The sequence below is a fragment of the Borostomias antarcticus genome (genome assembly GCF_949987555.1).
Source record: "Borostomias antarcticus genome assembly, chromosome: 26".
In the NCBI taxonomy this organism is placed as follows: Eukaryota; Metazoa; Chordata; class Actinopteri; order Stomiiformes; family Stomiidae; genus Borostomias; species Borostomias antarcticus.
In genome coordinates, this window is record NC_140259.1 from 5,903,807 (window position 1) to 5,920,964 (window position 17,158).

The 17,158-nt window shown below is 48.8% G+C and overlaps 1 protein-coding gene across 2 annotated transcripts in view; it reads left to right on the forward strand.

The window, feature by feature from the left end:
- map2k2a (mitogen-activated protein kinase kinase 2a) overlaps positions 1 to 11,452 on the forward strand; it is a 17,266-nt gene extending 5,814 nt beyond the window's left edge. Inside the window, exons 5-12 of one of the 2 annotated variants that reach the window (XM_084459190.1) lie at positions 189 to 240; positions 7,336 to 7,460; positions 7,918 to 8,128; positions 8,489 to 8,553; positions 8,860 to 8,921; positions 9,202 to 9,247; positions 9,879 to 10,031; positions 10,588 to 11,452. In XM_084459190.1, coding sequence (XP_084315316.1) covers positions 189 to 240; positions 7,336 to 7,460; positions 7,918 to 8,128; positions 8,489 to 8,553; positions 8,860 to 8,921; positions 9,202 to 9,247; positions 9,879 to 9,989 — 672 coding nt within the window. In that variant the 3' untranslated portion in view covers positions 9,990 to 10,031; positions 10,588 to 11,452. Of the gene's footprint in view, positions 1 to 188; positions 241 to 7,335; positions 7,461 to 7,917; positions 8,129 to 8,488; positions 8,554 to 8,859; positions 8,922 to 9,201; positions 9,248 to 9,878 lie in introns of both variants that reach the window. The other variant, XM_084459189.1, reaches the window with a different exon arrangement.
- Positions 11,453 to 17,158: the final 5,706 nt, after the last annotated feature.

Below are 17,158 nucleotides of genomic sequence, written 5' to 3' on the forward strand. Positions count from 1 at the left end.
CACAGAGCAGATATGAGTCATGATAAGCTTCCAGGAACGCCTCTCTGAGGCCCAACTTCTGAATGCAAGCTACGGCCAGGGGTGGGGGAGGGGCGGGGCGGTCTGGAGGTCATGTGATGTTCAGTCGAAGGCCTCGCTGTGTGTTTAGGGCTGAGGTGTGTGTTGTGTGTCTGTCGTCATGTCCGCAGGTGCTGAGAGGGCTGGCCTACCTGAGGGAGAAGCACCAGATTATGCACCGAGGTGAGGGCAAGGCTTCCAACACCAACACCTCTCTCTTTCTCTCTCTCTCTCTCTCTCTCTCTCCCCCTCTCTCTCCCCTCCCTCTCTCTCCCCCTCCCTCCCTCCCTCCCTCCCTCCCTCTCTCTCTCTCTCCCTCCCTCTCTCTCTCTCTCCCCCTCCCTCTCTCTCTCTCTCTCTCTCTCCCCCTCCCTCTCTCTCTCTCTCTCCCCCTCCCTCCCTCTCTCTCTCTCCCCCTCCCTCCCTCTCTCTCTCTCTCTCGCCCTCCCTCTCTCTCTCTCTCTCTCTCCCCCTCCCTCCCTCTCTCTCTCTCTCTCCCCCTCCCTCCCTCCCTCTCTTCTCCCCCTCCCTCCCTCTCTCTCTCCCCCTCCCTCCCTCTCTCTCTCTCTCCCCCTCCCTTCCTCTCTCTCTCTCTCGCCCTCCCTCACTCCCTCTCTCTCTCTCGCTCACATTCTCTACGCTACGATCGGCTTGTTGGTGCCTGGAAGATTGTGTGCAATATGGCTGAATATGTACCAGATTTTGAGGATATAGAAGATGACTTAGAATATGATGGAAGCCGATCGTAGCGTAGAGAATGTGAGCCGCGAGTGTAGCCTACAGACGGAGAATAGCCAGGCTGTGCTCTGTGCATGCGTGCTGGAGAAAGTGGGGAAGCTTTATTTCGTTTCTAAAGACGCTTCTAAAGATCATATTACAGAGGCATGTGAAAACCACAACAAGCCCTCGCTCTATGGAAGCACAACTAGCGATTCATAAAAATAGACAGAAAATACATTGTTTAGAATCTGCATTCTCGGTGCCCCGTCCGCCGTCATTACATGGATATACTTGGCTCGCTGGATTTTAAGTTTCTTCTAAGGCCTCTGAATTACACCAAAGTTATCTCGGTAAGTCAAACGTCTTAAATAAGGTCCAGGTTGTCGAAAAAGAGCCTTCTCCTTTACCCTTTCATACACTCCTGTCTCAACCTTTCATACACTCCTGTCTCAACCTTTCATACACTCCTGTCTCAACCTTTCATACACTCCTGTCTCAACCTTTCATACACTCCTGTCTCAACCTTTCATACACCTGTCTTAACCTTTCATACACTCCTGTCTGAACCTTTCATACACTCCTGTCTTAACCTTTCATACACCTGTCTTAACCTTTCATACACCTGTCTGAACCTTTCATACACTCCTGTCTTAACCTTTCATACACTCCTGTCTTAACCTTTCACACACCTGTCTTAACCTTTCATACACTCCTGTCTTAAACTTTCATACATTCCTGTCTTAAACTTTCATACATTCCTGTCTCAACCTTTCATACACCTGTCTTAAACTTTCATACACTCCTGTCTCAACCTTTCATACACTCCTGTCTCAACCTTTCATACACTCCTGTCTCAACCTTTCATACACTCCTGTCTGAATCTTTCATACACTCCTGTCTTAACCTTTCATACACTCCTGTCTTAACCTTTCATACACTCCCGTCTCAACCTTTCATACACCTGTCTTAACCTTTCATACACTCCTGTCTGAACCTTTCATACACTCCTGTCTCAACCTTTCATACACCTGTCTTAACCGTCCATTGAGTCTCCACCGCAGATCTGAGCAGTTCCCTCCTGAGAAGAAAGTCTTCTGGTGATGTCACTCCTCTGTTCACAGCAGGCAGCGACAGAAGTGGAAACTAGCCACGTCCTGCGTCGGGGACTCCTCCCCTTCCTGTAGGACCTAGCGAGAGGAAACGCAACACGACCACCCACTGGTCTGTGTGAGGGACTGGTTCCAACATGACCACTCACTGGTCTGTGTGAGGGACTGGTTCCAACATGACCACTCACTGGTCTGTGTGAGAGACTGGTTCTAACATGACCACTCACTGGTCTGTGTGAGGGACTGGTTCCAACATGACCACCCACTGGTCTGTGTGAGGGACTGGTTCCAAAATGACCACTCACTGGTCTGTGTGAGGGACTGGTTCCAACATGACCACTCACTGGTCTGTGTGAGGGACTGGTTCCAACATGACCACCCACTGGTCTGTGTGAGGGACTGGTTCCAACATGACCACTCACTGGTCTGTGTGAGAGTTGGTAGAGCGGGTCGTTCAATGATCGAAGGGTCAGTGGTTCGAATCCCAGCTCCGACTGTCCACATGTCGAAGTGTCCTTGAGCAAGACACCTAACCCCAAATTGCTCCCAATGAGCAGGTTAGCACCTTGCATGGCAGCTGCCGCCATTGGTGTGTGAATGTGTGTGTGAATGGGTGAATGAGCGCTTTGAGTGCCGCTAAGGTGGAAAAGCGCTATATAAGTGCAGTCCATTTACCATTTACCATTTGTGGTAGTTCAACAGACGGTGGAAGAGGGGCGTGGTACGTTATATCCATGTGCAGAGCGCTGCTACTGGTAGCTGGATAGAGCAGTGGGGTGTGTGTGTGTGTGTGTGTGTGTGGGGGTGAGCTAGGCTGAGCTGAAAGGACATTGTGTCCAGTAGTGTAGTGGTGACTGCAGAAGTGGGTATAACTATGTCTCCATATGCCTCTGTACCCTCGACTACGCCTGTGTGTGTGTGTAGGGGACAGGGTTGGGTTGAGGGAGTGCAGAGTGTGTGTGTGAGTGTGTGATCAGATGGGATTATACAGCAGCAGCCGCACCTTGCGCCCCCCTCCCTCCCTTTCCTGCTCCATGTCTCATCCCCCTCTCTCTCTCTCCCTACGTCTGTCTCTCTCTCTCTCCCATTCTCTCTCTCTCCCATTCTCTCTCCCTCCCTCTCCGTCCATCTCTCTCCCACCGTCTATCTGTCTCTCCCTCCATTCTATCTCTCTCTCTACGTCTGTCTCTCTCTCTCTCTCCCATTCTATCTCTCTCCCTCCCTCTCTCCGTCCATCTCTCTCCCACTGTCTCTATCTGTCTCTCCCTCCATCTCCATCTCTCTCTCTCCCTACGTCTGTCTCTCTCTCTCTCCCTACGTCTGTCTCTCTCTCTCTCCCTCCCTCTCTCCATCCATCTCTCCCACCGTCTCTCTCTCCCTCCATCTCCATCTCTCTCTCTCCCCACGTCTGTCTCTCTCTCTCTCTCCCTCTCTCCATCCTTCTCTCCCACCGTCTCTCTCTCTCCCTCCATCTCCATCTCTCTCTCCCTCCATCTCTCTCTCTCCCTACGTCTGTCTCTCTCTCTCTCCCTAGCCCTAAAGCCAGGCTCGGAGAGAAGAGCAGAGATGAGATGTTAGTTTTAGAACATCCATCTTCTCATTGAGAGGAATTCCTAGACGTCGGAGAGGTTGAATCTTGAAAACACTCGTTTTCCAACCTTCAACGTTCCGAATTAGGCAGTTAGAAAACACTCACATGGACATTCTAGAACCTGCCGAACACCATCCGGTCTGTGGTCTCTGAACACCCCTGACCAGTGTCCGGGCGGTGGTACCTGAACATGGCTGAACACTGTCCAGGCTGTGGTACCTGGACACTTCTGAAGAGCACCCGGGCTGTGGTGTCTGAACATGGCTTTAAGGGACTTGCCAAGATTTTGAACGTTGAGCTTGTTTTTTTTGTGGTGGAAAGTATACGCTCGCTTCGGTTAGCATGCTGGCCGCCATGCTAGTGAACAGTATGGGGGCCTATAGCAGAGCGGCCATAGGCTACATCTTTAGCTGTCAGTGCTGGTTTTCCTGTGGTGATTCTCCAGGGGGGTGATTGGTTTCAATGGAGAAGGGTAGGGAGAAGGGGAAAAGGGTGGATAGGGGTGATGAGGGGTAGGGAAGGGTGGATAGGGGTGATAAGGGGTAGAGAAGGTCGGATAGGGGTGATAAGGGGTAGAGAAGGTCGGATAGGGGTGATACGGAGTAGGGAGGGGTAGAGAAGGGTGGATAGGGGTGATAAGGGGTAGGGAAGGGTGGATAGGGGTAATAAGGGGTAGAGAAGGGTGGATAGGGGTGATAAGGGTTAGGGAGGGGTGGAGAAGGGTGGATAGGGGTGATAAGGGTTAGGGAGGGGTGGAGAAGGGTGGATAGGGGTGATGAGGGGTAGAGAAGGGTGGATAGGGGTGATGAGGGGTAGGGAAGGGTGGATAGGGGTGATGAGGGGTAGAGAAGGGTGGATAGGGGTGATGAGGGGTATAGAGGGGTGGATAGGGGTGATGAGGGGTAGAGAAGGGTGGATAGGGGTGATGAGGTCTAGGGAAGGGTGGATAGGGATGATAAGGGCTAGGGAAGGGTGGATAGGGGTGATGAGGGGTAGGGAAGGGTGGATAGGGGTGATGAGGGGTAGGGAAGGGTGGATAGGGATGATAAGGGCTAGGGAAGGGTGGATAGGGGTGATGAGGGGTAGGGAAGGGTGGATAGGGGTGATGAGGGGTAGGGAAGGGTGGATAGGGGTAGAGAAGGGTGGATAGGGGTGATAAGGGGTAGAGAAGGGTGGATAGGGGTGATAAGGGGTAGGGAGGGGTAGAGAAGGGTGGATAGGGGTGATAAGCCGTAGAGAAGGGTGGATAGGGGTGATGAGGGGTAGGGAAGGGTGGATAGGGGTGATAAGGGGTAGAGAAGGGTGGATAGGGGTGATGAGGGGTAGGGAAGGGTGGGTAGGGGTGATAAGGGGTAGAGAAGGGTGGATAGGGGTGATAAGGGGTAGAGAAGGGTGGATAGGGGTGATAAGGGGTAGGGAGGGGTAGAGAAGGGTGGATAGGGGTGATAAGCCGTAGAGAAGGGTGGATAGGGGTGATGAGGGGTAGGGAAGGGTGGATAGGGGTGACAAGGGGTAGAGAAGGGTGGATAGGGGTGATAAGGGGTAGAGAAGGGTGGATAGGGGTAATAAGGGGTAGAGAAGGGTGGATAGGGGTGATAAGGGGTAGGGAGGGGTAGAGAAGGGTGGATAGGGGTGATGAGGGGTAGGGAAGGGTGGATAGGGGTGATGAGGGGTAGAGAAGGGTGGATAGGGGTGATGAGGGGTATAGAGGGGTGGATAGGGGTGATGAGGGGTAGAGAAGGGTGGATAGGGGTGATGAGGGCTAGGGAAGGGTGGATAGGGATGATAAGGGCTAGGGAAGGGTGGATAGGGGTGATGAGGGGTAGGGAAGGGTGGATAGGGATGATAAGGGCTAGGGAAGGGTGGATAGGGGTGATGAGGGGTAGGGAAGGGTGGATAGGGATGATAAGGGCTAGGGAAGGGTGGATAGGGGTGATGAGGGGTAGGGAAGGGTGGATAGGGGTGATGAGCCGTAGAGAAGGGTGGATAGGGGTGATGAGGGGTAGGGAAGGGTGGATAGGGGTGATAAGGGGTAGAGAAGGGTGGATAGGGGTGATAAGGGGTAGAGAAGGGTGGATAGGGGTGATAAGGGGTAGGGAGGGGTAGAGAAGGGTGGATAGGGGTGATATGCCGTAGAGAAGGGTGGATAGGGGTGATGAGGGGTAGGGAAGGGTGGATAGGGGTGACAAGGGGTAGAGAAGGGTGGATAGGGGTGATAAGGGGTAGAGAAGGGTGGATAGGGGTAATAAGGGGTAGAGAAGGGTGGATAGGGGTGATAAGGGGTAGGGAGGGGTAGAGAAGGGTGGATAGGGGTGATAAGCCGTAGAGAAGGGTGGATAGGGGTGATAAGGAGTAGAGAAGGGTGGATAGGGGTGATAAGGAGTAGACGGGTGGATAGGGTTGATAAGGAGTAGAGAAGGGTGGATAGGGGTGATGAGGGGTAGAGAAGGGTGGATAGGGGTGATGAGGGGTAGCTCAGCTCAGCTCAGCTCAGTCTGGACTTCCCCAAATCTCAAAGGGTTTTGAGTTCTGACCGCTGTTCTGCCCTCCAGGACAACGCAGCCCCTGATTGGTTCCCGTGGCAAAACAGTCTTCCGAAGCAACGAGCAGTAATGTTAACTAGTAGTATAAACAGCCATGAGGGCAGTTATTGCAGAAATAGACAACAATTAAACAAGAAGCAGAGAATGCACGGACGGTGGGCTGAGGATCTGAAGGTTCCCGGTTCGATCCCAGCTCCCTGTGTCCCACTGAGCCCAAGTATCCTTGAGCAAGACTCGGAGTTTGCATGTTCTCACCCTGTGTTGGCAAGGGTTTCCTCCCGAAAGAACCCAATATTACATTACATTACAGTCATTTAGCAGACGCTTTTATCCAAAGCGACTAACAATAATTGCATTTAACGTCGGAAGAGCCAATGTACTACTACTGGCCAGAACTCACAAGTGCATCTTCTTTCTAAAACAAGTGACTAAGAGCATAATCTATTGCTGAAGGCAAAGTGCAAGAATAGCAATCTAAAGTACAGTGCAATATAATATAATACGATAAAATATGAAAAACATAATACAATATGAAAAACAAGCAGAAGAACAGATGCTCTTCAGTCCGGTCCCTGACCAGGATCTGGACTGAGCGCTTGGACTTGGTCCCCGGGCGCCGTGAACGATGGCCGCCCGCTGCTCCTGGCTGCCCCTGGAGGAGGACGGCCTGGATGGGGGAGAGGCAGGGAGCCACTCCCACCGGCGACCACGAAGGCGTGTGTTTTGTGTGCCGTGTCGCCCTCACTCTCGTGTGTTTCTCACCCCTAGCCAAAATAAAGACCCCTCGAGGTCCAGAAAAATCTCGAGTTTCTCGGAGGAAAATGCCTCCATGCGGTCTTCTGCCCGGACGCGTGTGTTATTGGCACACGCAGCATCCCGGTGTCTAAAGCCCCTCGCTGCCTCTGGGTGCTACGGAGACGGAACAAGGACCAATCAAGTCTGTTCTGAGCAGATAGGGGGTGGAGCCAGGGTCTGAGGGAGGGGCAACTGGTCATGCTGAGACACTGTCTCTCTCTCTCTTTCTCTCTCTCTCTCTCTCTCTCTCTCTCTCTCTCTCCCTCCCTCTCTGTGCTCACCTGTGTCCCTCCGTCTCCCTCTTTCTCTGTCTCTTTCTCTCTCTCTCTGGACTCACCTGTGTTCCCCCCTCCGTCCCTCCCTCCCTCTTTCTCTCTCTGTCTCTCTCTGGACTCACCCGTGTTCCTCCCTCTCTCTCTCTCCCTCCCTCCCTCTCTCTCCCTCCCTCCCTCCCTCCCTCCCTCTCTCTCCCTCCCTCCCTCCCTCCCTCCCTCCCTCCCTCCCTCCCTCCCTCTCTCAGACGTCAAGCCCTCTAACATCCTGGTGAACTCTCGCGGGGAGATCAAGCTGTGTGACTTTGGCGTGAGCGGGCAGCTCATCGACTCCATGGCCAACTCCTTTGTGGGAACCCGCTCCTACATGTCGGTGAGTCAGACCCCCCCCCCTCCTCTTCCCTTTCCTACCACCCCCCCCCCCCCCTCCAACCCAGCCCCCCCCCCCTCTCTCTCTCTCTCCCCCTCCCTCCTCTTCCCTTTCCTACCACTCCCCTACCCCCTCAACCCACGCCCCCCCTTCCTCCTCTCTCCCCTGCCAACAGCCCGCGGCCGAGCCCCAGAGAGGGCCGTGCGGCGCGGTGTCTGGCAGTGCCAGGCCCTGCCCCCCCCCCCTCCCCTCTCTCTCCCAGGCACCTGGAGGGCGTGGCGCTCCGAGCACCCTGCCAGCCTGGCAACCTGGCAGCAGCCGAGCGCACGGAGGAGGGAGGGGAGGAGAAGAGAGAGAAGGAGGAGGAGGGGGGAGGCCTGGCAAGCCTGGCAGCCCCTGCCTGGATGTGACGTGTGTGTGTGTTTGTGTGTGTGCGTGTGTGTGTGTGTGCACCCGACAGCCGGAGAGACTGCAGGGGACCCACTACTCGGTGCAGTCGGACGTGTGGAGCATGGGTCTGTCCCTGGTGGAGCTGGCCGTGGGCCGTTACCCCATCCCCCCGCCCGACGCCAAGGAGCTGGAGGCCATCTTCGGACGGCCCATCCCGGACGGGGCCGAGGGGGGCGTGCAGAACTCCACCCGGCCCAGACCACCCGGGCGGCCTGTCAGCGGTGAGACGACAAGCTAAACAAATGCACCCCCCCAAAAAAACAAACAAATAAAACAACTACTCCTAGATCATGTTCTATGTCATGTTTCTTCCTATTATGTTATGTTATTTTATTATTATGTTATTCACGTGTTCCAATGTTAAAATGTTGTTAGAAGTTCCGTTAATTTAGATTTTCCTGAAGCTTAGTTAACCTGATTTCAAACACTTGATATGAACAGTATGTTATGTTTTTGCGTTGATCAATTAAATTCAAGTATATCTATTTATTGATGTATAAGCAGCACATCAAATGTTTCTGCGTTGAAGCTGTAGTCTGTATGTACGCGTGTGTCTTAGCGGTCTGACTGCTCTCCTCTAGGACATGGGGTGGACAGCAGGCCAGCCATGGCCATATTTGAGCTGCTGGACTACATCGTCAACGAGGTCAGAGAAAGTTCTCGCTCCGCACCCGGGTCCTTCACACCGTCTCTCCTCTCATACTCAGACCTGCAAACCTGTCACCTTTTGGCTACAGTCACCTTTTTTTATGTTATCCATGGTAGTTTCAGTGAATCTAGAGGGTTTTAAGTTTTGTATGTCGTCACCTTTTTCACTACTCCAGTTTGCAGGTCTGCATACTGTCTAGTATTATACTGATGCTGCATGCATTTCCTCTCTCTCTCTCTTTCTCTCTCTCTCTCTGTCGACTCCTATCCCCCTCAATGTCCCCCTCTCTCCTCTCCTCCCCAGCCTCCTCCCAAGCTGCCACATGGGGTGTTCACCTCAGACTTCCAGGAGTTTGTGACTAAATGGTGAGGCGGCCATGTTTAGTTTGTCTAGTGCTGTGGTGTTATTTAGGAGGTTTAGGAACCGTTGATAGAATGGGGGTGATGGTGGTTGTTTCTGTGGCTGAGTCGAATTAAACTGTATATGTACAGCACCTTTCATGTAAGGATGAAATACAATGTGCTTAATAGGACAATAAATAAAAACAGAGGAAATAAAAAGATCTGATAAAAACTGATAAAAATAAAGAATGAACACAGGTCAGTCAGAGAGTCAGGAGGTTGATATCTCTCTCTGTGTTCCTAGTCTGATCAAGAACCCAGCAGAGAGAGCTGACCTGAAAATGCTGACGGTGAGTAACTGACTGGGTGGGTGGCTGACTGACTGACTGACTGACTGACTGACTGACTGGCTGGCTGACTGACTGACTGACTGACTGACTGACTGACTGACTGACTGACTGGGTGGGTGGCTGGCTGGCTGGCTGTCTGACCGACTGATTCAACTTTTACATTACATTACATTACAGTCATTTAGCAGACGCTTTTATCCAAAGCGACTAACAATAATTGCATTCAACGTAGGAAAAGCCAATGTACTACTACTTGCCAGAACTCACAAGTGCATCTTCTCTCTAAAACAAGTGACTAAGAGCATAATCTAGTGCTGAAGGCAAAGTGCAAGAATAGCAATCCAAAGTACAGTGCAATACAATATAATACAATAAAATACAATAAGTGCTTAGGCGGGAGGATTGTTGTAGTACTTCTTGAAGACTTTTCACTTGCAATCTGAAGGGCAAGGAACCGCAATTCTCTGCTCGCCAATAGATAAGTAGTTGGAATGTCGGATGTGAAATATCAGGACGTGATTAACAGGAGATTCCGTCTGCGGCTGAACCAGCGTAGTCCTGTCCCCAGTGAAACGTGTTGGATGGTCTTTGACGAGCTGACCGTCCTCTCCTGTGTCTTGTCGTTGTCCAGAGCCACATCTTCATCAAGCGGGCCGAGGTGGAGGAGGTGGACTTTGCCGGCTGGCTGTGTAAAACCATGGGGCTCAACCAGCCCAGTACCCCCACACGCAACACGGACTGAGCAGACCTGCCGTCAACATGAAACACACACACACACACACAGGTTGATATACACACCACACGAATATACACACTCTTACCCTCTCACACTTTCATGCACTGCTTTGGTCTTGCTCTCTGGTAAAGGGTTTCCTGGTGTTCTAGCGTTCTCCTCCGCCGCAGGTCACATGATCACAGGTGTCCTGTATTCCATGTCCCAGCTCCACTCCTCCATCTTTTTTCTCCACCTCCTTCTATCTTCCTCCTCCTATTTTTTTGTTGTCCTCTACTTCTTCGTCCTCCCATTTCTCCTCTTCCTCATCCTTCTCCTCCCATCCCCCTTCCTCCTCCTCCTCCTCTGCCGTCTCTCCTCCCTCTCAGCCGAGTGAAGAGAGCTCTGATCTGGTCTTGTCTGGTGTGATGTTACACCACTTCTGTATTGTTGAATCCTGTATTAATCCTGTCTGTAGAGTCAGACTGATGATGATGATGACGATGATGATGATGGAGACCAACCAAAGAGGTTTGTCATGACGTCTGTAGGTCTGTGCGGTTCCTGACTGAATGGCCGCGTTGCGATTCGGTTCTAACAGTGATTCTGATTGTATTGTTCCCTCAAGGTACTTCTGCGTTCTGCAGCAAAGTGTCATGTCTTACTGACCGTCATGGAGACTGGGAATTCACCTCAACCCTCATGTCTCTCCACGCTTATGTCTCTCCACGCTCGAGACAGAGATCTGTGTTCTCATTGGAGACCAGCAGCATGGTTTATGATTAGGATCACTCATATCTTTTCTCTAAATGTCTTTATTTGCTAAGACCATGTTTTATTAAGTTCTGTTTTCAATCAAATGCCTGAAATTTGACTTGTCAATCTTGAAATCTGAATGACTTTGACGGTCTGCTTTGACATCATGTGAAAGGGATGTTTGTGCTCATCTTGTGCTTTCTGTGAGTATGCGTGCGCACGCTAGCGGGTTTGTCTTGGTGAGGGCCCAGGCCTCATCCCTTTCGATGCCTCCTCCCCTCTGGCCTTCCTCCCTCGCTCTCATCCTGTGCTCTGACCACTCTGGTCATGGATTGGTAACAGCTGCGATGACGAGCAGCATTCTTTCAGCTATCCCATCCAATCAGAAATGGCCTCAAGTGAGGTAGGATTGGAGGAGTGAAGGATGCAGGTTGACAGTATTGAGACGGGTCCCAGGCCGAGGCAGGCTTGTGGCTGACCTCTCCACAAATGGGCATTCAGCGGTTACTGTAACTAAGTGAATGGACTGCCCACTTGTTTGTGTATAAAAGCTATATATACTAAGTACTTTTTTGCAGTCTTAAGATAATCATGATATTGATTTATTAAAAGGTATAAGAGAGAAGTCATTTTATTATCAAATGTGTTGGATATGGTAATGTACAAAACAAAGAAAATAAACCCTATTTGTGAATGTATTATTGTGAGTTTGTATGCGTGTTATTGCATGTATAGTTCAGGGGCAAATACTGAGAATATACTGCAACACAAGTTTGTAGTCTCATTTTCAGTTTTAACAAATTTACTGTAACATTCCACTGGAGATTTTCAAATCCAAACTGTCAAGAGGTGGAGTCTGCCGGACATTTTGTGCCTGATTGTTAGCTGTTAGACTGTTAGCCTGACTCTTTTTTTTTTTGCGTCCCCCAACCAATAGGGGACTATTAATTTGACCCCTGTGTGTTTGTGTGTGTGCCTCTGTCAAACATGTACCAGAGCCCACAATTTAATTTTCTCATTGCCAAGTACATTTTGCTTTGTACATAAAAAAAAGTATGCTTGATGTCTCAGTAAAAGTCTAGTCTCTTCTACTCAGGAGCCCGTCTACTACCTTTCAGGAAATGACGTAATTAGTAAGACACCTTTGGTTAGTATCATGTTTAGGTAGCTAGCTTGCTCATTAGCAACTTTGCCATGTGGACAGGAGGAGCAGGGACTTCAACCCTGTGGTAATTGGACAACTCGCTCTGGTAATTGGACAACTCACTCTACCTCTTGAGCCGCAACTGCCCCTATACGGCAAAAGGTTTTTAAAAGAATCCTAGTTCCGAGATCCACAGCACATGGGCAGTGGTGTTTTTCTTGGCCCTGCCTATCCCGTTTTCACATAGACATACATGGTAAAAGAAACGGCTGTAAAACTCCGGCTCTTGGTGGCTTCTAAATTAAAATGGACCCAATGATCTAAAACTTGATAGTTCAATTTTTTTTTGACTTTGAGTGATGCCCAGAAAATAAGAAAATAAAATAAATCCTGACTCCAGACAGCTGTTTATTTGCCCATGTTAGTCTATGGGAAAATGTTTTTGGGGGTCCTATGGCGTCACGTGACTTGCAATACCGAGTTTGGCCAATGCACCAAAATTGCCTCAAAGCCCAGCTGTTTCTGGGGGCTTGGTTTAGTCACATAGTCTAGAGTCGATGAGTGATCTCTAATTTGATCTAAAATCAAGGTTAACTGTCAACATGATCTTGTTTGATAGTTGGCTGGCTAGTTTGCTCTTGAAAATGTGCCACGCACCCACAGTTCAGCTGGATGAATAAACCTGGATGAACATCGATCAAATAATTTGAAGACATTGCACGACTGTAAAAACATTTGCACATAGTTGTATCTTGAATTTAATTTATAGCTAGCTAGCTAGCTACTGTAAGTTGATATATAGCTAGCTAGCTTGCTACTGGAGGTTGAAATATAGCTAGCTAGCTACTGGAGGTTGAAATATAGCTAGCTAACTACTAGAGGTTGATATATAGCTAGCCAACTACTGGAGGTTGATATACAGCTAGCTAGCTACTGGAGGTTGATATATAGCTAGCTAGCTACTGGAGGTTGATATACAGCTAGCTAACTACTAGAGGTTGATATACAGCTAGCTAACTACTAGAGGTTGATATACAGCTAGCTAGCTACTGGAGGTTGATATATAGCTAGCTAGCTACTGGAGGTTGATATACAGCTAGCTAACTACTAGAGGTTGATATACAGCTAGCTAACTACTAGAGGTTGATATACAGCTAGCTAGCTACTGGAGGTTGACAGGGTTGCCAACTTTTCAGAAAAGCTTGGAGTGAGACATTTTTTGTGGAGGGGTGGCTGTCCTCACATCTTTAATATTCATTTTTACCTCCGCCCCGATGACGGCTCATGGCCATACTGCCATATCTGGAGATGGGAAGGTCACAGGGACGAAGGGTTCAGAATGATGCTCTCAAGCGCTCAAAAAGAACCACAAAATTCATTCATGGGCAGAGGTCTGAGCACTTGTAGTTGTACTGTAAGAAACATGACCATTTAGACAAGTTTCATAATTTCTAACCCCTCAACCTACAACAGTTTTGGCCACCTGAGGGATCTGATGAGACCTCATTGTCAACAATGCAGTAAACACACTAGCATGACCCAATACATAGTTCAATATGTGCAGGTTTATTTGGCGATATTGAAATGTCAACTATAAAAAAAAAATAAAAAAAAAGTGCTTCACATACTCGTATTGTTCAGATTTTAACCTGTTTTAATTACATTTCCATGTCAATATTCTAAAAAATAAAATAACATTTACAGTCTTTGCTCATATTGTTCAGATTTTAACACGTTTGGACCAGGGGGCTATGTCAAGAATAACTGCTTCTAACTGACATACAACATCAAACTAATATCAAAAAATAAACCGTTTACCTGGCAGTCTCCGGACCTTCACACGCCTTAGCCTACGAGGCTGGACGGGACAAGTCTGGGCTCGGCTGTGCTGCTGTGCTAGGCCAGGCTGGTTGCTTTGCTGGGCTGCAGCAGCTAGCCCACCTCACATTTTCTCCAGGAAATGTACTTTCTAGTTTTATGATGTTGTTGGTTTGATGTTGTACTATGCTAGTTGAGAAGCAGTTGGACCCCCTGGTCCATGGCGCACAGGAGCCTAGTCTCTCTCTCAAGATGCCTCGCCATGACACTTCTACAAAGAATATTAATCGAGAGTTTAACATGTTTTTGAATGATTTTTCAAGATGCCCATCCACATCCATTGTATGACTAAAACGGTGGTAGAGCAATTATCAACTTTCTCGAAAATGCTAGCTTTGTCAACGTTTTGATCTGAACCATTGTATATGATCATAAGTAACCTTAAAACAGGGCTAAACGTGCATTTTCCCTTTTCTACTCCTTTAAGGGCCAAACAACTGGAGAACTATAATAGTAAGAAAGAAAGAAATAGTGGGAATATCACAAGTTGGGCTAGCCTCTACAAGCTAGCCCACCTAATAAACCTGGCAGTTTTGGGACCTTTGCAGGCTTCACTTCACTAGTCCTTCACCATGCAGACGTGCTCTTGCTAGGCTAGAAATCAATGAAAAGTAGTTAGCTAGCTAAATTCTAGTCACTATAATGACAGCCACTGTATCAATACTCCGTGAAATAATTGCAAGGTAAAAATTCTGATACAAGTGACAGCATAACTTGTAAATATGAAAAGAATTACTTATTTTTTATGACTCTGTAACTCTCATGAACCTTCCAACCTTGTTCAAGCACCATGGCTTCTTGCAATGAAGACCTTTTCAAGCGCTGACGCCAGTATGGTCTGGAAAGGATGACGTCTCCAAGCACCAATCACATTCCATCCCAACCCTTTTTTTTTTTTTAAATCATTCAATCCGGAGCGGGCAACGTTTGATGAGCTGCCCAAGCTGACTCTAATAGGTTTAAATCGATAGCAATCAGCGACATGCATGGGGAGACAAGTCCAGGGATGCCGCAAAATTTTGTAAAAAAAAAAAAAAAATATATATATATATATTTGTTTTTTTTGTTTGCCCTATGAAATTCCATTGTGGCGTGTGCGCGTGTGACGAGGCTCGATCCCGTGTGTCTCACGGCCAATGCGTGAGAGTTGGCAACCCTGGGTTGATATTAGGCCATACACAGTTGCAGATGTGCTGCAGTAGTAGTGGGTAAAACAACAATCAAATTTCAGAATGTAGTCATTACATTCTATAGGAGTCATTATATAGGAGTCACATACTCCTGAAAGGGTTAAAAACAGTGCGAGGCTAAAATGCATCGGTTAATTTTTTTAGATAGTCGTTTTTACTACAGATTTTTTTGCCCTACATAAAGTCAATATCGCTTGAGGTTATTTTTATATGAACCATTTTAATCATTGATATTTTAAATCACTACTTGCTTTTGAATAAATGCTTACATTTTAGACCAAACAAAAAACATCATGGGCCTATATGCCGGCTCTATAGATATGTCTAAACTAGAAAAACCCACTCCACTCACACATTCAACCACTGTAGGCCTACATGCTGACGACATGCATCATGGGTGGGGGACGGCAGGTTCACTGTGCACTTGTTTTATGAAGGTGGTGTGATATTTACAGAACTGCATGTGGCTGCATACCACTTCTTAACTAGGGTTCAATTAGGGTGCCGCCAAGCTAAAGTCAATCAAAACAGTTGGCCACAAATGACAAAAGCAGTGTTGAGGGTGGGTGTCTGGGGCTGGGATAGGAGGGGAGGGCTGTCTGGTTTGGGGAGGGAGGGGGTTTATATTGGTTTATATGTGGCTATATTCTCATAAACATGGATGACATCATCTCGTCTGCAGGAGGAGAGAAGGATTCATTAGAAGTGTTTTATGATTATTGCAAAATGGATGAAAAATTTTGAGATGGTGTTGCATTGTGTATTTCCAGTTATGCTAAATTAATTTTTACTATTATTGCAAGTTGCTCAGATTTGAGCTATTTTATTTTTGGTTGATCATTTTCTGCGCATTATGACACCTATTGTGAATGAATCAATGAATGTCTTTCAAAAGCATTGTGTAATCAGCTTTTACCATGATTTGTTGCTGAACTATGTAAACAACTGTACTGCATGTGTTCGTTCCACAGTACATAACGTGTCCGTATGAACTTCCTCTGCCACCTGCTGCAGTACCAGCCTCTGGCCTCTAGGTGGCGTGTGTGTAACTGCCGCCCAGGGAGCATGCTCAGTCAGCCAACTGCGCGCTGTGCCCACCCCCAGGACACACCACCACCTTCTAGACTTACTTCCTATCTAGGGTACGTCCACTTCCGGTGTGGTGCGAGAGAACGGGAGGAACACCTGTCCTGGTCGGCCGCTCCATCCTAGAGTCAGGTGATCATTGCCGGCCTCCTCACATACATGATGGCGTGATCATGCTGCTCGCCGTACATACATGCACGCTACCAGGGTGAGAGAGGAGCCGCAGAGCACGCCTCGCCTCACCTCAGGGAGATCACGTAGGTGATGCCCAAACACCAGCTCACCCCTCCTGGAGTAGCTCCAGAGAGTCATGTGATACGAGTTATCAAACCGACGTCACGTAGAACACTTCCCGGTGTCTCACCTGCTAAAAGGTATGTTTTAATAACGCGGAGGAGGAAGAAAGGGAGTTAGAAAGACAGGTGAAAACAAATGGAAAGAGAGAGAGAGGGGGAGAAAGTGTGGAGGGGTTTGCTGGCAGCCCCTGTGTCTTGGAATGTGCCATGGCTTGTTTTCAGGGTGGGACAGCATGACCTCAGGCAGTGTGGGATGGGTGGGTGCAACACTCACCGACAGAGAGAGAGAAGAGAGAGAGAGAGATTGGGGAGACCAGGGGGGTAGAAGAGAGAAGAGAGAGAGAGAGAGACCAGAAAAGACGAGAGTTCCAACTTAATCTGATCATGCCCGGTTAATCTAAGTTTGTGTAACTGTGTGCCCGCTAACGTGTGTGCCCACTAACGTCCGTTCTCAGATTAGCCTCCAGGAAGTGACAGAAGACGACCTCGGAATCATCTCTGATGGAACTTATCAGTCTTTTTTCTTCTCTTTTTTTTTGACACGACAAAAACCGTCCGCCTGTAATCACACGGAAATATCTGATTCACTTCACTCCCCAGAGAGAAGTGGAAGAGAGGAACGAGAGAGAGAGAGAGGGGGAATGCTGTTTCTTTAAGAGAGAGGGAGAGAGAGAGAGAGAAAGGGAGGGACCTCTCTGCCCTCCAGAAACCAGGAAGGGAATAGAGTTGATCTGCTGCTGCCTGGCTAGCGCAGACGGGGCTCTGCTGCGCGACACTTAGAGAGCGAGAGAGAGAGAGAGAGAGGAGGAGAGGAGAGGGCTGAGCAAACCCACAACAAACAGCACCACG